This window comes from Pavona decussata, unplaced genomic scaffold (genome assembly GCF_977016875.1).
Source record: "Pavona decussata unplaced genomic scaffold, jaPavDecu1.1 SCAFFOLD_154, whole genome shotgun sequence".
NCBI lineage: Eukaryota > Metazoa > Cnidaria > Anthozoa > Scleractinia > Agariciidae > Pavona > Pavona decussata.
The window spans coordinates 818198-842651 of record NW_028145566.1 but is presented as its reverse complement, the minus strand read 5'-3'; the positions used below and the strand labels follow the sequence as shown (position 1 = coordinate 842651).

Below are 24454 nucleotides of genomic sequence, written 5' to 3'. Positions count from 1 at the left end.
GTGTTTTTCGGCAAATGATCAATAGTAACGATATTATTTTACGTCAGAAAACATTTCTTTAATCGTTCCAGTTTCATATGCAGTTAATTTTGGAAGCCAACGATATTTATTTATCTACTGCGCATTTTAAACCGCTCTAGGAAAACGTTAATTTATGCGAAAACTATGGTCCAAACACGACAGGAGTCAACGGGTTAAAGAATGATACTTGCCTTTCATAAGTTCAGTATAGATTAATTAATAGTTTCTGTTACATTTTATGCCTACGTTTCAGGTTAGGACTTTGCTTTCAGTACTTTATGTTTAGAACTTTGCTGCATTGCTTTCAGTACAAAGTTGTGGTTCACGTTGTAAGATTATATAATATATTGTTTATGTTAGAATAAAGTTACAGTTCTCTTCTTACAAAATGTTTGTGGTAAACGATACCAGCTTAATCTCAATCTCACCAGTATTCTGTGCAACATTTTTACAACCATTTTTTTCTCTATCCTATTTCCACTCCTCCCTCTTTGTTTTCATTTCAGTCTTATTTCCCTTTTCTTCAATTCTTTTATATCACATTTCTATACCATAACTGCAGTAGACACATGCAGTCTGAGACTGCCTATTTTTTAACGAGTGAGATCAAAACCTCGGTTAACTTTTAATTGTAGATTAGTGTTAATCGGCTTTCAAACAACCGGGCCCTGATTTCCATTTTACGAAGTCAGCGTTCACACTGCTAAGTACAGATGAACCCTTAAAATACAGTACACTTGTGATTTTACAAAAGGTGACTGCTGGGGTGGGGGTGGGGGGGGGGGATTTGAGAACAATCGCTTATTTAAAGGGATATGTAATATTTTGACTATTATTATACTGATTTTTTTTTTGTCTTTTTGCTTGTTTTGTTTTTCACTTTTCTGATTTCTGAAACTATGAAGCTTGTACTCTAATCTTTCACAACAACTACTGCCGCTCTTAGGTTCCTATCCAGCCGTTCACCGATCGTTCTTCAAACGCTACACCGGAGAAACCAGAGAGCCTGTCCAAAGCAGAAGCAACAGGTTCCTGGCCAAAGATGTATTTTATCTCAAGGTTTTCTCACGTCTTTTACTCGCATATAACTTCACCAGCATCCATTTCAAATTGGCGGAAGAAATCTGACCGTTTTCAGACAGCTTCCGTTGATCTCAAAATTGCCAGCCATTTCTTGTTAATTTTTAAAGCTATAAGCAATCGAGTGGAAGATTCCTAGAAACAATTACGTTACGACTTCTTGTTATTTACCTGTAAATGTTATAAAAAATAAGCTTTACTCTTACAGTTTTACAAACGAGTCTTTTAAGTTAGAGTAACTTGTAGTTTTCAAGTCGGTCAGTGCAACCCTCAGTGTTGCTGAATATTTTTCCAATTCTCAGAGCATGCCTACTTTACCTCCCCAAAAAAGGATTTTTATCCTTGTATCATATACCAGTCAGAATCCACCCATACTGTACATATATTTTCCGCTGATTACCCCAAACAACGACTCGAACGTTTCGAGTCATTAATTAGCATCGCCGAACATTGCCTAAGACTTCCGATTGTTTTGGGTTTCGACAAAACGCAGCTGACCCCCTACTGACCCCCAACTGACCCCCTAACTGACCCCCTCAAAAAATCTCAGGGAAAAAAAAAAGATGTGAAATTAAAGTTATAAAGTTAACCTGCAAGATGAAACAGCGCAAATAACAAGTGAGTTACCACTCAATTTAACGTTTGACTGTTGACTGTTGTCACAAAACAACATCTGGACACAATTCCTACGGTAAAATAAAGCAGAAATAGATTCCAGTTCCCGCTCTGGTTCGCTTTTCCCGCGCTGACGAATTCCCTTGCTGGCGATGTCGGGTGATAGTTTATTTTGATTTATTCATTTATTTTTCAAAATTTCTCCGTAATTTTTTACAGCCCTCATTTTCCTACTTTTTTAGGGAACTAAGTCGTCTCACTGCTGCGAATGGAAATCGAGAGAGAGCCCTGCGCATGCAAGGCTGCTGTTAACCGTTTCTTACTTTGCATTTTCCTGTTATTTAGCATTTACATATACACATTTGTGGTCAAATGACGCATAAACTAAAAGTATTAGAAATGGCTTATAACAAAAAACATCACAAAATTACCCGATGCATTTTCCTGAAATCATGTGTTACAGCTAGTCTATAACCCCTTTCCCGTAACGACGGATTGTTTGACCTTGTACTTTTGTCCGACTGCCACAGTTCGCCTGCCCTCCTTGTAGTGCAATTAAGGAACGAAAACAATTCGCTCCTATCAGAGAATTGACTTTCGAACATGTTTCGATCGTCGGCTTTTGAAGCTTACTGAAGTTTTTAAAAGTTACCTAGTGGAACTGGGATCTTTTTTTTCGAACAGACTCTCGATTCTTTGTTTGATAAATTCAAAAATCTTCTGTCTAGCGGCGATTTTGGCAACTTGAATGGTTGTCAACTTCATGATGATAAAGCCCTTTCAAAGTATATTTTGGCGAGAACTGGGTGTATCGGAACGTTGGTTTATGGTGAGAAACAGGTGTATCCGTTCCTCGTGATTTGTGTTGCATTCCGTCATCTTGGAAATTTTAGGTTGGTTTATAACTTTAATTTAACATTTTTTGTTTTTCCCTGACATTTTTTGAGGGGGTCAGTTAGGGGGTCAGTTGGGGGTCAGTAGGGGGTCAGCTGACCCGGGGGTCAGCATTTTGTCGAAACCCGATTGTTTTTCTTCAATCTGCCGGAGAATTTCCACTGTTTGGCGAAAAATTTACTTCGCATATGAATGTCTGAAGGTTGAAATTATTACAATTATTACAATATCAGATACCCACAATTAGCAAGGGCTAAGGATTGTCGAAGATTTCCGAAAACTCTCGCTCTGTAGACGAGTTTTCCGCCTCCAAATGTCCCAAATGTAATTACAAACAACCCAGGTCACGCGTGAACGATATTTTTGAAATTTGAAGGGAGTTTTGAAATTTACATCCTAGGTTTGAAAATCACAACGAGATTTCAGAGTTTCCGGATTGACTGTAAGACCCAAGGTAGTCATGTCGTTGTGAAGTGAGTGACATTCGGGAAATATCGGATGTGGATTCGGGAGACAGAACCTATGTTCGGAACCAATCAAATGCGAATTAACAAGCGGAGGCGATATTCAGCACAAGCTTTAGTCGATGAGAAATCGAAAGGAGAGGTTAGCAAGAAAACAGAAGAAAATATCGGTGAGTGAGTCCTCACTTCTTACTTTTGACATTAATTTCTGGCGAACATTAATTTCTGATAATGTAGTGCAGCTTTTGAAAGCCGTTTTTGAAACTTCGAAGAACGTTTGATGTTCATTTTGAAACACGCCTTGGTGGTTCTTGATCGATGGAAAAGTCTCCTTGTCGTTAATCGACTCGTAGTTAATTTACGCCAACTTGGTTGTGAAACCTTCGGTGCTTGAATTATCTCTTGGTGAGTTTTCTTCCTACGAGTGTAACAAAAACTCAACGTCGTCATGTCGTTGTTAAGTCGCTGTGAAGAACTTAGCCAAAGCCCAAAAGCACGCGAAACCGCAAGCAAGAAGTTACATTTGCAAGAAAATGGAAGAACATATCGTTGAGTGAGTCCTGACTTCTAACTTTTGACATGAATCACGGCTTTGTGAACATTAATTTCTGATAATGTGGTACAGCTTTCTAAAGCTTTTAACACTTGGAAGAAACTTTGCTTCTTCTCTTTGAAACATACTTCCTTACGTTCTTGATCGAAGTCATAAGTTGCGTAAACAAACCGCACTAGAGCGAATCTTTTTTTTTTTTGGTCGGTCTGAAAGACTCAAAAATATCGGCACTGACCAATTTTTTTCGAGTTTGTTTTCCGGTCGCACATTAATAGCCACACGACAAGGCTAAATACTTGTAAACACTCATAAAACGCTTTTGTAAACAATGTAAAGGCATATCTGTCTTATCACGGTTTTCGGTATTTTTTCCCGCGAACTATTTTTAGTAGCAGTTCACGGCTGGTTCGCTATGCAGACAAATGTCTGGAAAATTCAAAACACGACTGGACGCTTTCTGGCACAGCTACGTCCCTCCAATTTTTTTTTTGTTAATCCTTTTTCTAGTGCCAAAAGTTTCCAATTCATGAATTTTTCAGAAGCGATGTTTTATCAAAATTATTTGACATCGGATTTCCATACAAACACTGTGTTTTCAAGCCTGTTTGCCTACTCCTCAAAATGGCATCGAAAACCGTGATAACTCCTATTTCCTTAAATAAACACGCAGTTAACAAGTCAAGGGTAGCGCATGAATAAAAGATAACTCTGTGCCAATTCCATATAAAATAGCTGCATCAATCAAAACCGCGTTGCTGGCAAAACATAAAACTTCGCTTCGTACCAATCAAAACCACTTTGCTGGGGAAAAACTAGGCACTTCGTACCAATCAAAACCACGTTGCTGAGCGAAACTTTGAACTTCGCACCAAACAAAACCACGTTGCTGGGGAAAAACTAGACACTTCGCATCAATCAAAACCGCGGTTGTGATACAGTAATTATCGGGAATTTCCCTGAAGAGGTAGAGACGAAACGCGTCGGAAATAAACTACAAGAAGTCTTCTGTTGTACTGCTGACTAGTCTTTGTTATAAAATTAAAAAAATAAAATCATTTTAGATCATTTTAGGTCATTTTAAATCATTTTAGATTCATTTTAGATCATTTTAGGCCATTTTAGATCATTTTAGGTCATTCCTTGTTTTAGTAACTACCTGTGAATTAACCGTGTGTCAGTTGAATGATCTCTTGGCAATGACACAGGGTCAGTTAAAGCAAAAATCAACCCGTGAGCCAAGCAAATAAGTCTCTTTTTGAAAAGATATGACTTTCAAGGTACTCGAAGAGTTTGGAATACAATTTCAGGCGAAGCTCTGTTGCGGCCGCTGAAGAAAAAGTAATTAATTATTCATTATCTATGCCCCTTGAAAGGTTTTACACTGGAAATGCAAAGGGCTTTTACATGTAACCGTTTTCTAGAGTTCACTTGAGGATAAGAATGTAGATGAACGAACGAGAAAACAAAAAAAATGTACTCCAAATACCCATTATGGCCAATTCCTAGAAACAGATGAAACTCAGAGCGACCTTCAAAAGAAAAGCAGCTATCATTTACACACACAAAATAATTTTAATAGATATTCAAATAATAAAAAAAGAGGCACAAGGTAGCTTCTACGTGGTAAATTGAAAATAATTTATTCGACGGCAAGGGAAGGGCACACAGAATTACGGCAAAGGAAGCAATGGACCGAAAGAATTCTAGAAATAATCATGTTAGTTTACCTGCGAAAGTTCTAGAGAACTGTGCATAATTATATTTTCCGTTGATTACCCCCAACTGCAACTCGAACGTTTCCAGTCATTTATCAACATTTCCGAACATTGCCGAAGGCTTCCGATTGTTTTCGATTTCCCAGGAACTGCCGTAAGTCGTGAATCACACACGGTTCGGGACAAATCGGACGTGGCGTAGTAGACCGAAACTATGTTCGGAACCAATCAAATGCGAAGTAGCAAGCGGAAGCGATATTCAGGGAATAATAATAGGAACTTGGCCAAAGCCCAGAGACTTCTACTACGCAAAACCGAAAGCAAGAAGTTACGTTAGCAAGAAAACGGAGGAAAATATTGACATGAATTCCTAGTGAACATTAATTTCTGATAATGTGGTGCAGCTTTTTAAACTTTTAACATTTGGAAGAAAATTTGCTGCTTGCTTTGAAACATACGACTTCGCTATGTTCTTGATCAATATGTAAGTTTCCTTGTCGTTGACGCCAACGTTGGGTGTGAAACCGTGTGTCAGTTGAATGATCTCTTGGCAATGACATAGGGTCAGCCGGTTTAAGCAAAAATGAACCCGTGAGCCAAGCAAATAAGTCTCTTTTGAAAAGATATAAGACTTTCAAAGAACTCGAAGAGTTTGGAATACAATTTCAGGCGAAGCTCTGTTGCGGCCGCTGAAGAAAGAGCAATTAATTATTCATTGTCTATACCCCTTGAAAGGTTTGACACTGGAAATGCACAGGGCTTTTATCCGTTTTCTAGGGTTCACTTGAGGATGAGAATGTAGACGAACGAACGAACCAGCTGTGAACTGCTACTAAAAATTGTTCGCGGAAAAAATATAGGAAATGTATGGAAAGTTCAAAACAAGACTGGACGCTTTCTGGCAGAACTACATCCCTCCAATTGTTTTTGCCAAAAGTTTCCAATTTATGAATTTTTCAGAAGCGATGTTTTATGAAAGTTATTTAACATCTGATTTCCATACAAACACTGTTATTTCAAGCCTGTTGACCTACTCGTCAAAATGGCGTCTAAAACCGTGATAAGGCCTATTCGTCTGCACAGCACCCCAGTAAAAATACCAACAGATTGATATCGACGGATCTGAACCAAGGACCTACTTTGTCGCAACCTAAAGTAATTTAATGTTCTCCAAATACTGAGTGTACAAAATTATAACTCTGAGGTCAAAGTCAGAAGAGTTCAAACTAAAATTCCTAAAATCGATGTAACTCAGAGCGACTTTCAAAACAAAAGCAGCTTTCATTTACACAAAAACAACTCAGCTTCCATCCACAAACTGAAAATTCAGTTTTATAGCCGATAAAAAGTTCAAAACGGTTTTTTTGGAGTATCCTATGAAAACCCTAATCGTTTCTTCTTTGTTCTCAAACAAAACTTAGCTCCTTGTGGTTACCGCTTTGCGGCTCAATTTTGTCTAAGGGTAATAAAGTCGAACCTGTATAAAACGGCCACCCCTGGGACTTGAGGAACTGGCCGTTTAATACAGGATCACTAAAAATACTCACTGGGCGTTGTCTAATGTCAATTTTAATGGCGTATCATACAAGAACACTTCACGCGATGAAACAATAGGAAAATCAACACTCTTTCAAGCGATCAATACTTTAAACATAGTTCAGTGCCAACTTGTAACTTACGATATAATAAACACAACATTGTGTAAAAGTGCTATGCAATAAATTGTCCTCTACTCTTTTACAGGATACAGAGCTCTATTTCTATGACTTACAGTTCACAACAAAATATCTCATTCCGTCATTTCATAGTTGTTACGCTCAATGTTCAATATCACATGGCTGAAGAACAAGCTAATTAAAGAGGAATTTCTTACTTAAGAGTGAAGCATACTCAAAATAAAATTTTTTTAGCGTTCGTGTTATGGTACTGTACTTCAGCACATTGCGGACATCTGAAAAGCGTTAGCCTAGCCTGTTCCAGGCTCCCCCCTCATTTTCCTCCCCTTGCACTCTCCTTTGCGCATCATTCTAGGAGCCTGGAACAGGCTAGCGTTAACCATATTAAACGGCCGAGTATCAGCTTACAGTAGCTTTGTAAATGTTCTTTCTTTATATTGATGCTGAATTGCATTTTAAACACAATAAAATACCGCATAAAATAACATATGGCTTAGTCTCCATTCAATGGTGGCCGCCTAATACAGGTAGCAAATACAGTGTTTGTATGAGCGAACAATCGGGACTTTGAAAACTGGCCGCTTTATAGAGGGTGGCCGCTCAATACAAGGCCGTTATATACAGGTTCGACTGTCAAAGTTCTCGTTGACTCTCTGAAATTTGAGTTTAATTCAAACTAAATATCAAAATTAAAGAGAACTGTTAATTCACATGATATGAGAAAAAAATCACAATGAAATACCTGAAACATAACACTGTAAAGAAACTGTAAATGGTGAGGTATTGATCTATTTGGTTGATAACAACTACATTTGATACTTTCAGTCTTTGTTGTCATTCCGATCGATCAAAATGGATGGTTGGCTAGTTTGGGGAGCTAAACTTGGAGCAACTGTTGCAGCAAAGATGGCACTCAATGCTGTATTACCTGGGGCTTCCGCAGTCGTAGATTTCGGTCAAGCAGCGTATGATCTCAGCCAGGGTGATACACTTGGTGCTGCGATCAACACTGTCTCGGGCGTGGCAGAACTTGTTACTTTTGGGTTTGCCGGAGCTGTTAAGGAAGCAATTAAAGGAGGCGCAAAGACAGCTGTTGTTTCAACTGCAAAGGAAACGGCGAAGCAGGCCGAAAAAGCAGCAACAAGAAAAGTTGGTCGAGAGTTTGGAAAAAGATTGGCAGCAGGAATGGTCTCAGGTTCAAAAGAAGCTGCTATTCAATCCGTGAAGCAGACCGCTAAGGCCGCTGGTAAAGAGGCAACCAAAACAGCGGGTAAGATGGTGTCAAAAGAAGTGGCAAAAGGGGTGGTTAATGAAGCAGTTGAAGAAGTGTTGCGCCAAGGTACCAAGATAACGCTAGAAAGGCTTGGACATAGCACTGTGAAAACGATCATTTCTAGTGGCGGACGTCAAGTTATGATAACTTGTGGTGAGGGTGTCTCCGAAGAATTCCTAAAACAACTTTTTGGAGGTTTACTTGAATTTACCAAACAGAATAAAACACATGTGTTTAAATTAACCAAAGAAGCTGCTAAAACAGCCGCTGAGAAGGAGTTCATGAAAAATTTTTATAAGTCACTTGGTATAGAATATGGCTCTGCGGCTGTTAAGGGAGCCGTCATAACACTGGCAACCTCGTAAATTCCATGAACGCCTCTGGGGCAATTTCCGAACGAAAGCGTTTAAGCATGTTTTAGATGTTAAAAAGTACTACTTCAAGCTGCTTTTCTTAAAAAATTCTCCGATTATTTTAGAGTTTGTCACTTTAGCGAGTTTGCGCTAAAACAGTTTTGAAATCAGTGAGTAAAGTAAAATCAGGTTTGCTTATGCTTTCATGATTACCAATCGTCAGGAGCACCCAACGAGAACATTTAAGCAAAATACTTGAAATGTGTCCTCTGTGTTCCCTGTTCGTTTTGTGCCCTTTGGAAGAAATATCTGTCTGATACAGTTTGGTCTGTTCAAATGCTTTAGCTGCTAATAAAAGCTTAAGGGAATGGAATATTTTTCCTCAAATTTACTAGCTCTTGTTGGGCTTTACGGAAATGCTAGCTGCCCTTTTTTTCGCATTTTTAACGACGTATTTGTCCCTTCGAAAACAAAAGAAATTTGTTTTCCAGCGGTTACGAAACTTTGAGCTGACATTTTGACAAAAAACCACGGAACTGAGCCGTTGGGTGCCTCTGAAACCCGTATTCATATAAAGGATGATTGATTGATTAGTTGACTTCTTGCTTGCTTAATTGATTGATTGACTCAGTGCTTTCTTGCTTGATTAATTGATTGGCTGCTTGCTTACTTACTTGATTGATTGATTGATTGATCAGAATTGCTTTTGTCTCGCTTGAAAACCAAGCCCCAGTTGTTCAATGCCCGATTAGGCTAATCCTGGTTTAGCGTGAACTTTGATTCGAGTTTATTTACTAACCAATAAAGACTCTTCAAAAAGATTTTTGTCCCTCAGTTTTGAGGTAGACTTTTCTTTACCTTAAGCTTAAAATTAGCTTTTAAAGATATTTTTAATGAGCCAGGTGAAAACCTCGGTTACCTTGTAATCGTGGGTAAGCGTTAATCGGCTTTCGAACAACCGGGCCCAGGGTGAGAACTATTAGCGTCGAATTAGTGGGAGTAAGTTTCTCATTTTTTCCCTCGCTTTAGACAATTTATATGCAGCGCATTTGCATGCTTGCCGGTTATGACAAACTCACTGTGTTATTTACGTTTATATTGTGATAACTTCTGCGAGTTATTACTCCAGATTCTTTGGGTTTTTACACTTAACTTAAAATCGTTTTATTGAGGCCATCCTTAAATTAGCCATGATGCTATTTGTAACAGTAGAGATAAGCCTATTTTATTCATGGTCACTGTAAGTTAAATAAGTTTAAGTAACCAGCTTCCAAACACGTGCCTTTTTAGTCTACTTAGTATACATTTATAAAGGAACTTTTAGTTTTATACCGTGCAATTATTAACGCGCTATCCAAGCAGTTGTTTGACAAGTGTTGGTTAAAACAGTATTTGCCCAGTAAGGGTAGGACTATTTACTACAAGTACATTGTGTTGACTTGAAGCAAAGTATCTTAAGCCCAGCATATTGTAACCACATATAGAATGTTGGGCCTTGCTTTCCATTTGTATTCAGGCTTCAGTAGTTTATTTGTAAGTCGCGAGTGTAAGTTAAAAATAAAGCTTTTGTCAAGGATGTATTGATAGTTTGTATGTGACGTCACGGCGGCCATGTTAGTGTACCGGAACAATAAGATTTTTCTCCTCTGGGAGTTAACTTCTATTTTTACGCAAATTATGTGAACAAATTTTCTTTTGTTTTGTACACCAATATTGCGGCAATGCGAACCCCTTATTAGCAATTGTGTCACTTAAAGTTCGGCCAAACAGATGCAACCTATCGATGGAACAACGTCCAACTACAATTGTTGAATCTTTGAATCCAACATGACTGAAACACTTGCTTGGCCACCATGTTGCATGATGTAAGATGATATTGTTTTAACGAAGTTTGATTTCCATCAAACATTGTCTTCAACATCATGGTCCAGCATTTCTTTTGTTCTTAGATGTGAATAGCAATGTTACTCCTTTTGACCTCCTTGTTCAACATTGTTAAACGCGCGCATGCACACTAAGCTGACTTTGCAGGTATCTGTATCCATGGCGATGATTTCTTGTTTATATTTGCTTCACGCGTTGCCGCGTGAGTGTTCAAGCTACTGTATGGCGAATAAACAAAGTTGTGAATCTCTCGAAGACAAAATGTTAAACACAATCGATCTTTCATCTCTTCAAAAAGAAAAAGGTAAAAGAGAAAGGAAAAAAAGGTGTAAAGGAAACTGTTGGACCGGGAAAAGCGAGAAGTTGGGCCGACTAGGAGGTCGATAGGTCTTGCGCCATTTTTTAGGCAAACCAATAAGGCGCAGGTTTGTTCTTTAAGGACTCTGGGTAGATTTTGGTCCCAGACACTTGAGTTCAAGTATTGCATCAAACATATTGCATTCGTTTGACTTACTTCCCAAAGTAGCATTAGGAAAATTGAATGGAGTTCTACCTCACCAAAGACTGCATAGCAAAATAATTTGCGAAAAAAATTTGTCGCGGGGCATATACACTTCAACCATTCAATGATAGTTTTTTTTAATCAAACGTGTCATCAAGATTTTAATGCGAGGAAAATTTCATGCTTTCCTTGCACTTAACATCAGGAAACTTCACGTATTTCGAGATACTTTTTTTTTGTTTCGAGTAACGTTTTGCTTTCTAAGTAACTTCTAGTTTCCTTCAATTCTGAGAAATCAGAGCAGCTTTTAGTGCCTAAGTTGGCCTTGCGTCCATATTTTCCAATGTTTTAGCAGACAATTTATGAATTTCCTGTGAAAAAGGAGCCAGATTTTTCTCCCTCCACCTCTCAGCGGCAGATCATGGGCGCAATATGCATGCAGCCGGGCTGCTAGATCAGCTTTTTTTTTTTTTTTAAGAAAATTAAAAGATTCACACTCGACTGACTCGAGTGTCTTAGGTAAAGAAGGTCATTCAGATCCTTTGAGGGTAGCCGCAGAAGCAGGAGCAAGACTGAGTATTCCAGCGAATTTTTACAAGGTTAATTATTGATGCGTACTCATACATTTTTTTTATTTTAATTGAGGATCGACAAAGTTATTTAGCAACGCTGGCTACGCCGCAAAATGACACAAAAATGCTTAGAAGTCTTACTTTTGTTGTACAATTTGCATAATTGTGCATTAGACCATGCCAATATAGGAGGACAGCAAGAAAAAAGTTTTCTGTTTTTGAGCTACTTTCGAGCAACTTTTTGAGAAATTACGGGAAACAAAGTGGGAAATCTCGAGCAACTTGTGGAAAGGCCTATCCTCAGGACTAGCACTGATCTGAAAAAGCAGGCTGATGTTTTTGCTACTCCCAACCAACAGGATAACCCATACCAACAGCTGTACCAAGATCTGCTTTTCCCGCATAGTCATAAACTGTGAAAAAATACTTCTGCATTAGGAGGCACCGTCCTTAAAAACTGACACTTAGGCTGGTAACCTGGGTACCAGGCCCTCCTAAGGGGAGGAGAAGAAAAGGGTTGCACTTTTGGAGAATCTGTTTACTCATCAGTTGTTGTCACTCTGACGTCAGGGAAAATTTATAGAAATGAATTGGTCATTTGTCTCCATTTGACACCTCTAAAAAGATTGCAGCATTTTTGATTTAATGTTTATTCGTCTGATTTCCATTTTACAAAGTCACCGTTCACACTGTTAAGTACAGATGAACACTAAAAATACAGCACACGTGATTTTACAAACGTTGACTCCTGGGGGGGGGGGGGGGGGGTGGCAATATTCAGGATTCTGGGAACCATCGCTTATTTAAAGGGATATGCCATATTCTCACTATCATTATATTAATTTTGCTTGTTTGTTTATCACTTTTTCTATTTTGTGAAACTATGATGTCTTACCCTAATCTTTCACACCATCCGCTGCCGCTCGTAGGTTCCTATCCAGCTGTTCACCGACCGTTCTTCAAACGCTACACCGGAGAAACCAAAGAGCCTGTCCAAAGCAGAAGCAATGGGTTCCTGGCCAAAGATGTATTTTATCCCAAGGTTTTCTTACGTCTTTTACTCGCATATAACTTCACCAGCATCCATTTAAAATTGGCGGAAGAAATCTGACCGTTTTCAGACAGTTTCCGTTGGTCTCGAAGTTTCCAGCCATTTCTTGTTAATTTTTAAAGCTATAAGCAATCGAGTGGAAGATTCCTGGAAACAGTAACGTTACGACTTCTTGTTATTTACCTGTAAATGTTCTAGAAAATATGCTTTACTCTTACAGTTTTACATACGAGTCTTTTAAGTTAGAGTAACTTGTAGTTTTCAAGTCGGTCAGTGCAACCCTCAGTGTTGCTGTATATTTTTCCAATTCTCAGAGCATGCCTACCTTACCTCCCAAAAAAATAAATTTTTATCCTTGTATTATATAACAATCAGAATCCACCCATACTGTACATATATTTTCCGTTGATTACCCCAAACAACAACTCGAACGTTTCCAGTCATTTATTAACATCCCCGAACATTGCCGAAGACTTCCGATTGTTTTCCTACAATCTGCCGGAGAATTTCCACTGTTTGACAAAAATTTACTTCGCATATGCATGTCCGAAGGTTGAAATTGTCTAAGGATTGTCGAAGATTTCCAAAAACACTCCTTCCGTAGACAGGTTTTCCGCATCCAATGTAATTAATACCCAAGGAAGTCATGTCGTTGTGAAGTGAATCACATTCGGGAAATATCGGATGTGGCTTAGGAGACAGAAGCTATGTTCGGAACCACTCAAATGCGAATAATAAAGGTAGGGGTCACTTCAGCGCATGTGCATGAATCTAAATGCTTTTTTCTCTTTCTTATCAATTTTATGGCCTTAAAAAATTAAAAACAAATTTTAGTTCAGAAATCTGGAAGAGATTAGATCCCGCGATAAGGGAAGCAGAGTCACTGACTGCTTTTAAACGTGGACTGTCAAAAGCCATTTTATGATCCTTTAACTACTTTTAACTCTTGTATATATATTTTGTCATTTCTTGTTTCTTGTTTCTGTAATTTAGGTTTTTATTTGTTCTTGTAATTTTTTAGAGGACCCTTCTGTAAACCACTTTTGAGATGTTGGTTTCCTCATTGATATCCCACTCAGTACTTCAGTGATCACATTTTATAATTAGTCCAAGCAAAATGACTGACGGCCAAAATTCACAGAAAATGCTACTGGTATGTACTCATATTGTCGATATTGAGTTTAGCGTTGACCCGTAGGATTTATTCCACGGTTGATGTGTTTATAGTTTAAGTTTGCATGCGAAATAACGCAAACATATGAAAAAATTACCACCCGAGTTACCTATTCCCTTCCGAATGGTTCATAAACAACGAATTAAATTAAACATGTACAGGCTTGGGTCATAGCGAGCAAAGGAGAAAAAGTATTTTGATCTATGGACATGCGCAGAGCCGTGAACCCCTCCCTTTAATTAGCAAGCGGAAAGCAGAAGCTTCAGTCGATGAGAAATCGAAAGCGAGAGGTTAGCAAGAAAACAGAAGAAAATATCGGTGAGTGAGTCCTCACTTCTAATTTTTGACAAGAATTTCTGGCGAACATTAATTTTTGATCATGTGGTGCAACTATTGAAAGCTTTTTTAAAACTTCGAAGAACGTTTGATGTTCATTTTGAAACACGCTTTGTTGTGGGTTTTGATCGATGGAAAAGTTTCCTTGTTGTTAATAGTGGTTAATTTACGCCAACGTTGGGTGTGAAACCTTCTGTGCTTGAATTATCTCTTGGTGATCAGAGCCAAGTTAACCAGTCCCTTTTTTGAAAACATGATTACGCGAAGATTTTGGGGAAAAGTTCAGGCGAAGATCTGCTGTAGCGTGCAAAAGAAACAGCACAATTTATTATAGGGGCCGTATTGTCGATGGATAAATCTAGAACGGTTTCATTAGAAATACACAGGGTTTTTATTCATTTTGTAGAGTTCATCTGAGCATAAAATGTCGACGAACGAGAAATGGAGAGGTACAAACAAGGACAGTCACAGTAATTCATGATATGAAACTCAACTTAATGGAAATGTTTTATAGCTTACAACGATTGCTAGTTAACAATAAACAGATGATGGTCTTTGCCAGAACTCAGTAGAGAATCATGATAGCCAGCCGAGCCTGAAGCAAGAGTTGATCTTTTCCTAGAAACAAATGCAACTCGGCAGAGCCACCTTCCAAAGAAAAGGAGCTCTCTTTTGAAGAAAAACAGCTTTGAGTAGCCCATGGATATTCAAAACAAAAAATTAATGAAGGCAACGTCCACCCGCAAAATCTTTATTCATACACGATGATTTTTAAACTATAAGCAATGGAGAGGAAGATTCCAAGAAAAAATTACGTTACGACTTCTTGCTGTTTAACCGTAAATGTTCTAGAAAATGAGCTTTACTCTTATAGTTTTACAAACGAGTCTTTTAAGAGAACGAATAACTTGTAGTGCAGTGTTGCTGTATATTTTCCAATTCTCAGAGCATGTCTGCCTTACCTCCCAAAGAAAGGATTAGTTCTAAAGGTTTGTCGTAATCTCTTTACAACTGACGGTGATGTGAACCATATCGAAATTTGTTTTCTTTATAAAAGTAGCGACTTATGTGTGAAAACAGTGTCAGTGAAAACAGTGTCAACAGTTGCATGACTTGTTTTGCGTCCATCCCGCGAAACACTCAGTTACTTATTCTGAATTCGTCTGCAAATCACCCTAGTATAAATACCAAAAATTCTGTTAAGTGTTATACAGATTGACATCGACAGATCAGAACCAAAGACCTACTTTATCGCAACCTGAAGCAAGTTTTAAATATGCTCCAAACACTGAGAACGCAAAAGTATAACTCTGAGGTCAAAGTCCGAGGAGTATACAAATTCATAGCAACAAATGCAACTCAGAGCGACCTTCAACAGAAAAGGAGGGTACACAGGGTTTTTATTCTTTTTCTAGAGTTCACTTGAGCATAAAAAAATGTCGATGAACGAGAAATAGAGCCGGTACAAACAAGGACAGTCACAGGAATTCATGATATGAAATTCAACGAGTAAAGTTAATGGAAATGTTTTACAGCTTGCAGCGATTGATAGCTGACAATAAGCAAATGATCTCAGGTACTAAACGGTCCTGAACGGTGGCGATTTGAAAGTGATGGTCTTTGCCAGAACCCAGTAGAAAATAATAATAGCCAGCCTGAACTTAGGAAGAGTTGACCAATTCCTAGAAATAGATGCAACTCAGAGCCACCTTCGAAACAAAAGCAGCTGTCTACAGGGCCCCACTGAATATCACTTCCGTGATGTGGGCTCCCTGTATAAAGATGATGATGATGATGATGATGATGATGATGATGATGATGATGATTATTATTATTATTATTATTATTATTATTATTATGTCTTTAACAGAAAAAGGTTTAATTTTCATGAATATTCAAAACAAAAAATTAATGCAAAAAAAAAAATTAATGTCCACCTGCAAGAGACATACATAGATAATCATTATTTATACACGACGATTCTTAAAGCTCTAAGCAATGTTCTTACTCGTACAGTTTTACAAACGAGTCTTTTAAGTTAAAGTTTAATTAAAAAAAGGTTAGTTTAAGTAAAAATGAACCCGTGAGCCAAGCCAATAAGTCCCTTTTTGTTTGAAAAGATATGACTTGCAAAGTACTCGAAGAGTTTGGAATAAAATTTCAGGCGAAGCTCGGCTGCCGCCGCTTAAGAAAGAGCGATTAATTATTCATTGTCTATGCCCCTTGAACCGTTTTATACTGAAAATGCACAGGGTTTTTAACTGTTTTCTAGAGTTCACCTGAGCATAAAAATGTAGATGAACGCGGAATAAATAGGGACAGAGCCACAGTTTTTCATGATATTAAGTTCAACGTGAATCACACACTGGTTCGGAACAAATCGGACGGGGGTGTAGTAGACCGAGACTATTTTTGGATACCAACAAATGCGAAGTAGCAAGAGGAAGCGATATTCAGGGAATAACAATAAAAACTTGGCCAAAGCCCAGAAGCGAAACCGAAAGCAAGGTGTTAGCAAGAAAACGGAGGAAAATATCGGTGAGTGAGTCCTCACTTCTATAACTTTTGACATGAATTCCTTGTGAACATCAATTTTTGATAATCAGTGTTGTACAGCTTTTTAAAACTTTAAACACTTGCTGCTCGCTCGATTTGAAACACACTTCGCTATGTTCTTGATCAATGTGTAAATTTCCTTTTCGTTGACGCCAAAGTCGGGTGTGAAACCGTTGGTGCTTGAATGATCTCTTAGCAATGACTGGTCAGTTTAAGCAAAAATGAACCCGTGAGCCAAGCAAATAAGTCCCTTTTTGAAAAGATATAAGACTTTCAAAGTACTCGAAGAGTTTGGAATAAAATTTCAGGCGAAGCACTGCTGCGGCAGCTGAAGACAGAGCAATAAATTACTCATTGTCAATGCCCCTTGAACGGTTTTACACTGGAAATGCACAGGGTTTTTAACCGTTTTCTAGAGTTCACCTGTGCATAAAAATGTAGATGAACGAACGAGAAGACAAAAAAGGAGAGCCACATTTTTTCATGATATCAAGTTTATCGAGTTCTGGTTGATGAAACTGCTTTACAGTTTGCAACAGAAATCGTCTTACCAACGATAATTATCGATAAACAGATGATCTCAGGCACTAAGCAGTGGTGATTTGAAAATGATGGTCTTTGCCGGCTAGAGCTTAGTAGAAGGTGAAAGACTTAAGGAATGATAAGACGAATTTGGCCAAAGCCCAGAATCTTCCAGGCGAAACCGAAAGCAAGGCGTTAGCAAGAAAGCGGAGGAAAATATCGGTGAGTGATTGCTCACGTGTATAACTTTTGACATGAATTCCTAGTGAACATTAATTCCTGATAATGTGGTACAGCTTTAAACATTTGGAAGAAAATTTGCTGCCCGCTTTGAAACATACTTCGCTATGTTCTTGATCAATGTGTAAGTTTCCTTTGTTGACACCAAAGTTGGGCGTGAAACCGTGTGTGCTTGAATGATCTCTTGGCAATGACTGGTCAGTTTAAGAAAAAATGAACCCGTGAGCCAAGCCAATAAGTCTCTTTTTGAAAAGATATAAGACTTTCAAAGTACTCGAAGAGTTTGGAATAAAATTTCAGGCGAAGCGCTGCTGCGGCAGGTGAAGAAAGAGCAATTAATTATTCAGTATTGTCTATCCCCCTTGAACGGTTTTACACTGGAAATGCACAGGGCTTTTAACCGCTTTCTAGCGTTCCCCAGAGTATAAAAATGTAGATGATGAAAGAACGAGAAGACAAAAAAGGAGAGCCACATTTTTTCATGATATCAAGTTTATCGAGTTCTGGTTGATGAAATTGTTTTACAGTTTTCAAGAGAAATCGTCTTAGCAGCGATTATTATCAATAAACAGATGATCTCAGGCACTAAGCAGGGGCGATTTGAAAATGATGGTCTTCGCTAGAGCTCAGCAGAAGGTGAAAGACTTTAATAGGGAATAATAAGACGAATTTGGCCAAAGCCCAGAATCTTCCAGTTGAAACCGAAAGCAACTGGGCGTTAGCAAGAAAACGGAGGAAAATATCGGTGAGTGATTCCTCACTTCTATAACTTTTGACATAAATTCCTAGTGAACATTAATTCCTGATAATGTGGTGCAGCTTTTAACAATTGGAAGAAAATTTGCTGCCCGCTTTGAAACATACTTCGCTATGTTCTTGATCAATGTGTATAAGTTTCCTTGACGTTGACGCCAAAGTTGGGTGTGAAGCCGGTCAGTTTAAGCAAAAATGTACCCGTGAGCCAAGCCAATAAGTCTCTTTTTGAAAAGATATGACTTTCAAAGTACTCGAAGAGTTTGGAATAAAATTTCAGGCGAAGCTCTGCTGCGGCCGCAATTAATTATACGGTCTTTCATGCCCCTTCAGTTGAACGGTTTTACCCTCGAAATCCAGACGGTTTTAAACCGTTTTGTAGAGTTCACTTGCCGGATCACAGAAATGTAGATGAACGAGAAATAAATAGGGACAGAGACACATTTTTTCATGATATCGAGCTCAACGAGTTGTGGTTGATGAAAATGTTTTATAGTTTGCAATGAAGTCGACTTAGCAACGATTGATATCAATAAACAGATTATCTCAGACACTAAGCAGTGGCGATTTGAAAGTAGATGGTCTTTGCTAGAGCTCAGTAGAAAGTTAAAAAAAAAAGGTAACCGCCTCTGGTTGCAAATTTACGGATAGCAGGAAAAAAGTAGCAAATTTTATAACTGAAACGACAGTTTTTATGCAATACATGTTTCGATGTAACTCCCGCCTTCCTTAGTTCTTATGGTTTGTCATAACCTCTTTACAAACATAAAATTAAGATTTTATCATTGCATCCTGACCATAAGAGTTCTGATTTGGACTGATTTATCCGAAGGCCAGAAACGCTTTCAAATTTGTTGGGTAGATTGAACAAGTTGCATATTGATTGATCGTCTTTTTTTGTTGTGTCATCGGCATACTGAGCAAGTCTCGTCGTTTTTCCGGGGGCGATATCAATACCTTTTATGTTGGAGGCTCGTCTTATTGCATTGCCAAGAATTTCTATACCTATAATTAAAAGTAAACCCGACAGAGGGCAACCTTGTTTAACTCCTCTGGATAGCGTGAAGTGTTTACTTGCAAAACCGTTGTTGAGTACGCAGCTTGAAGTATCATTATAGAATACTTTTATTGCCGAAGTTGAGGGCCAAATTTAAATACTTCTAAAAATTTTTGCAAATAATTCCATTCAATAGAATCGAAGGCTCGAAGGCGTTTCGTAAACGACATTATGTCGGAAATAGTTCTAATACATTCAACAATATATCTACCTTTTATGTAACCTGCTTGGCACGGATGGATAATCTTTGGTAATACTTTTTCAAGACGCATGATTGCAATAGCTTTTGTGGCAATTAATTTTCTTTTATTATTTCTCATTTAAGACTACATCATGTTAGAGACATGTTAAAAGTGTTATGCAAAGTTTATTTTCAGAACGCATTTCTCCTCCATAAGCTCCACTGCTGCTCGTACTTTGTCCAGAATGTATTGTTCACTGCCATCTTTAACTCGAATGTGATACGCGCATGGGCTGACAGCTCCTCCTCCTGGAAGATGCTGCGGCGGCCATGGGGGGAAGGGTTTGCAGGGATGTCCAGTTTGTTCACTGAAATATTATATATATTTCTTAATACACATTATGGAAAACCAGAAATAATTTAAATTTACATAAAATAAGTTGTTTTGGAAATTTACATACCATTCAATGCATTCCACGTCTGCCATGCTCAAAAGACCCCAGAAACAAGAAGACAGCCCTCGTGGTACCCGTCCAATTGGTAGACCAGCAATGGTACTAACTCTCTCGCCACGTTTTTCGTCAGTTGTCTCTTTCCATAAATTGGTAGGAATTTTCTCAAGTTCGGGAACCCATATTAAGCATGCGTTGGGGTCATGTTTATTTCCATACTCTTTTGTTACTGGTAGTAGCACACACTGTGGAGGTCGTATCTGAAATTCGTGGTAGCCTTTTATCACGGCGTTGCTAACGATTATATTTCTCATTACAATGACAGATCTGAAAACAAAAAAATTAACTACGATTACTTAAACTGTTATAATAGCCTACTTTCAGAAAGAGTGAGAACCTGGGGCGAGGGTGGATGCACGCTCAGGTATGGGATCTTTTTGGGGCACACGCGTATTTGCTCTTAACTTCGTGCCCTCCCAACGTCCCATAGCCGTGTGGGGGGAGGGGAGTAATGGAAGGTCTTATGCGATTTGTTACGCAACGCCTCCCACTAAATCACATTACGTGACGAAGCAGATACAGCTGCAATTTTTAATTTTAGGGCTATGAAAAGAAATAAATACTACACTCAACTACTAGTACTATAACTACTATTCATAAATAATTAATCTGAATTATCTTCTACTTATATCTGTCGGGTACGTTTCAAGTTTCGGTTCATCAGTAGCCTGAGTATCAGGCTTTTCGGGGGGGGGGGGGGGAGGTGGTGGGGAGAGGGGGAAGAGAGGAAGGGGAAAGGTGAATAAATCGTAAAGCCACATAAAGAACGAAAACTATACTTACAATACACACTAATTATGGTGATAAAAGGTCGCTAGATTATTACCTTCAGTTGCGGCCCTAGGGACTCGGAACTTGCTGTGTGAGATACAAACGGTGTGAATGAAAAACAAATTATGGCGAGTTGGCTGTTTTGCCTATTAAAGATTTTATTGGCATGCAGAATAACAAATTTTGATGCAAATCTATAGTGCCGTGTTTGAAATAAATTCTACAAAATGACTAATAAAACGGATTCAAGAATAAATACGTATTCCAAGGGAAGAAAAAAGAGAGTGAAAATGTTTTATGGAGAAAAAAAAATTAAGGCTTACCATTATTTTCCGGCAACAGGTACTCTGGCAAAGCGTCCACTGAGTATGAGCTACTATTTACAATAAGTTTGTTACCTTTGATAAATACACGTTCAATGTTAGCCTCTGGCTTTCCTGTATGCTGCTCGAAGTTTTCCACGTTCTTTTGCAGACTCCGCAGAAAGATCTTTGTCAATATACACCGATGAAAATCGGGTTTTCAATAGATTCCTCCTTTTCTCCCACACACATTCAGCATCCAAACGGGAAACAAATCGTGCTATTACAGGTCGTGGACGAGCAGATTGCAACTATTCTGCGTGCGTGGTTGATGATGCCGCGGAGACATTTCGAAGGGTAGGCTTAAACTTCCCAATCCGATGGATTGCATGAAACTGGATGTCGTCGGAACCAAGTTCGCTGATCAGTTCCTTTACTTTAGCAAAATTCTCTTCATTCGTTTCCTCTGGATCCTCGGGAATATTATAAAAGCGGAGGTTTTCCCTCCTTGAATAATCCTCTTGTCTAATTGCACGCTCTTGAAGAACCCTAACTTCTTCGCTCAAATTAGAATTTTTCTGGAGTGTTTGCTGTAACTGTCCGTCAAGGAGTGCATTCTTTTCTTTCAACATTTCCACTTCTACCCAAGCCGCTTCCAACAAGGTTGATACTTCACGTAACTCCTTTTTGACCACACGAATTTCATGTTGGAGCTCCGATTTTAAGGCTGCAAAGTCGGCATCCAGTTTTGTTGCTTCAGTACGAGAAACCGAAAGCAAGGTGTTAGCAAGAGAACGGAGGAAAATATCAGTGAGTGATTTCTCACTTCTATAACTTTTGACAAGAATTCCTAGTGAACATTAAATTCTGATAATGTGGTGCAGATTTTATAAAGCTTTTAACACTTGGAAGAAAATTTGCTTCTCGCTTTGAAACATAGTTCGCTTTGTTCTTGATCAATGTGTAGGTAATTCCTTGTCATTTACGCCAAAACCGTGTGTGCTTGAATGATCTCTTGGAAAAGACTTGTCAGTTTAAGCAAAAATGAACCCGTTAGCCAAGCAAATAAATCTCTTTTTGAAAAGATATAAGACTTTCAAAGTACTCAAAGATGCAGTTAATTATTTATTGTCGATAGAAAAATCTTGAACGGTTTTACATTGGAAATACACAAGGTTTTTAACCGTTTTCTAGAGTTCACCAGAGCATAAAAATGAAGATGAACGAGAAATAAACAGGAACAAATATGGAGAGCCACATATTTTCAAGATATCAAGCTGAACGAGTTCTTATTGATGAAATTGTTTTACAGTTTGAAAAGGATTCATCTTAGGAACGATTGCTATTTCTAGCCATTCAATTTCTAGTTGATCTCAAGCACTAAACAGGGGCGATTTGAAAATGATGGTCTTTGATCGGAGCTCAGTAGAAAGTGAAAAAAAAAGGTAACCACCTCTGGTTGCAAATTTTACTGGATAGCAGGAAATAAGTAGCAAATTTTATAACTGAAATGACAGTTTTTATGCAATACATGTTTCGATGTAACTATCACCTTCGTTAGTTCTAATGGTTTGTCATAAACTCTTCACAAGTGACGATGCCGATGATGTGAGCTACATGTAAACGTTTAAAGTACTTAAGACGTCCGGTTTTATTCGTAAAAGGAGGCGACTGATCTGTAGTTATTTTAGTTTCAACAGTTGCACGTCTCGTGTGGCCAGTGATTCCACGAAACACTTTACTTGTTCTGAAGTCGATAGCACCTCACCTTTTTCATTAAGGGTAATTAACAGATAAACCTCAACGGATCTCAATCAAGGACCCACTTTGTCGCAAACTGAAGCAATTTAGTGCTCCAAATACCGAGTATGCAAATTATAACTATGAGGTGAAAGTCCAAAGAGTTGATAATGGCCAATTCCGAGAAACAGATACAACTCAGAGCGACCTTCAAAAGAAATACAGTGTTATTTACACACAAAACAATTTAAATGGATCAGATATTCAGATTCAAATAATAATAAAAAAGAGACTCAAGGTACCTTCTACATGGTAAATTGAAAAGAATTTAGTCGACGGCAAGAGAAGGACACACAGAAATACAAAGGAAGCAATCGACTGGAAGATTCCTAGAAGTAATCATGTTATGACTTCTTGTTTACCCGTGAAAGTTCTAGAAAAACTTGTTTTCAAGTCGCGTCAGCGAAACCCTCAGTGTTGCTATGAACGCTGTATAATTTCCATCGTCATTAACAAATATTTATGCTTTTCCTTTTCTGAGAGCTGTTTTCTGAAGGGATTTTTATCCTTGTGTTATACACCAAACAGAATCCTCCCATACTTGGCACATATTCCCGCTTATTACCTCAACAGCAACTCGAACGACTCGAAAGAGCAGAGCCCAGAAGCCGAGTCTACGCGAAACCGGAAGCAAGAAGTGACGTTAGCAAGAAAACGGAGTAAAATATCGGTGAGTGATTCTTCACTTCTATAACTTTTAACATGAAGTCCCTTTCAACATTAATTTCTGATAATGTGGTACAGCTTTTTAAAGCTTCTAACACTGCCGGCTTTGAAACACGCTTCGCTATGTTCTTTAGCAATGTGTAAATTTCCTTTTCGTTGACGCCAAAGTTGGTGTGAAACCGTGTGTGCTTGAATGATCTCTTGGCAATGACTGGTCAGTTCAAGAAAAAATAAACCCGTGCACCAAGCAAATAAGTCTCTTTTTGAAAAGATATAAGACTTTCAAAGTACTCGAAGATTTCAGGCGAAGCTCTGGTGCGGCCGCTGAAGACAAGGGTAATAAATTATTCATTGCCTATGCCCCTTGAATGGTTTTACACTGGAAATACACAGGTTTTTAACCGTTTTCTAGAGTTCACCTGAGCATAAAAATGTAGATGAACGAGAAATAAATATGGACAGCTACATGTTTTTTATGATGTCAAGCTCAACGAGTTCTGGTTGATGGAATTGTTTTACAGTTTGCAAAGAAATCGTCTTAGCAACGATTGCTATCAATAAAAAAGATGACCTCGGGCACTTAAAGCAGTGGCGATTTGAAAATGATGGTCTTCAGTAGTTAGATATATGAGGGTATCAACCCACTTTTCAAAAAATGATAAAAAATCCCATACAAATCCTTATAAATCCAATATTTTTTCTAACCCCCATAAACCACACATTATCTCACCCCAATAACTACATAAAATACTATTTCAACAATGAACTCAAAAAACATAAATCCTCGGTTTTCAAAAAACCTAAATTTTTATCCTCGTTTCTCAAAAACATAAATCCTCGGTTTTTCAAAAACCTAAAAACCTAAATTTTTATCCTCGTTTCTCAAAACTCCTGCAACGGAGACGTCAAAAACCTAAAAACCTAAATTTAG

The 24454-nt window shown here is 38.3% G+C and overlaps 1 protein-coding gene, 2 long non-coding RNA genes and 1 pseudogene across 4 annotated transcripts in view; 1 reads left to right on the top strand and 3 right to left on the bottom strand.

Annotated features, from left to right (window-relative positions):
- Positions 1-24454, bottom strand: part of LOC146466047 (uncharacterized) — a 451139-nt pseudogene that overhangs the window by 114040 nt on the left and 312645 nt on the right.
- Positions 3171-24454, top strand: part of LOC146466065 (uncharacterized) — a 53709-nt gene continuing 32425 nt past the window's right edge. The window contains exons 1-2 of one of the 2 annotated variants that reach the window (XR_014868144.1): positions 3171-3244; positions 7844-8908. Coding sequence is in view for 1 of the 2 variants with exons in the window: in XM_085127852.1 (XP_084983978.1) it covers positions 3197-3244; positions 7844-8656 (861 nt within the window). In the remaining variant the exon portion in view is untranslated. Of the gene's footprint in view, positions 3245-7843; positions 10221-24454 lie in introns of those variants that run through there. The other variant, XM_085127852.1, reaches the window with a different exon arrangement.
- Positions 3667-23614, bottom strand: LOC146466068 (uncharacterized). Its single transcript, XR_014868153.1, has 3 exons — positions 22511-23614; positions 16798-18861; positions 3667-3729 (listed from the first exon to the last, which is right to left on the bottom strand). It is a non-coding gene; the product is annotated as an uncharacterized LOC146466068 (long non-coding RNA).
- On the bottom strand, positions 6896-7528 carry LOC146466069 (uncharacterized). Its single transcript, XR_014868136.1, has 2 exons — positions 7399-7528; positions 6896-7308 (listed from the first exon to the last, which is right to left on the bottom strand). It is a non-coding gene; the product is annotated as an uncharacterized LOC146466069 (long non-coding RNA).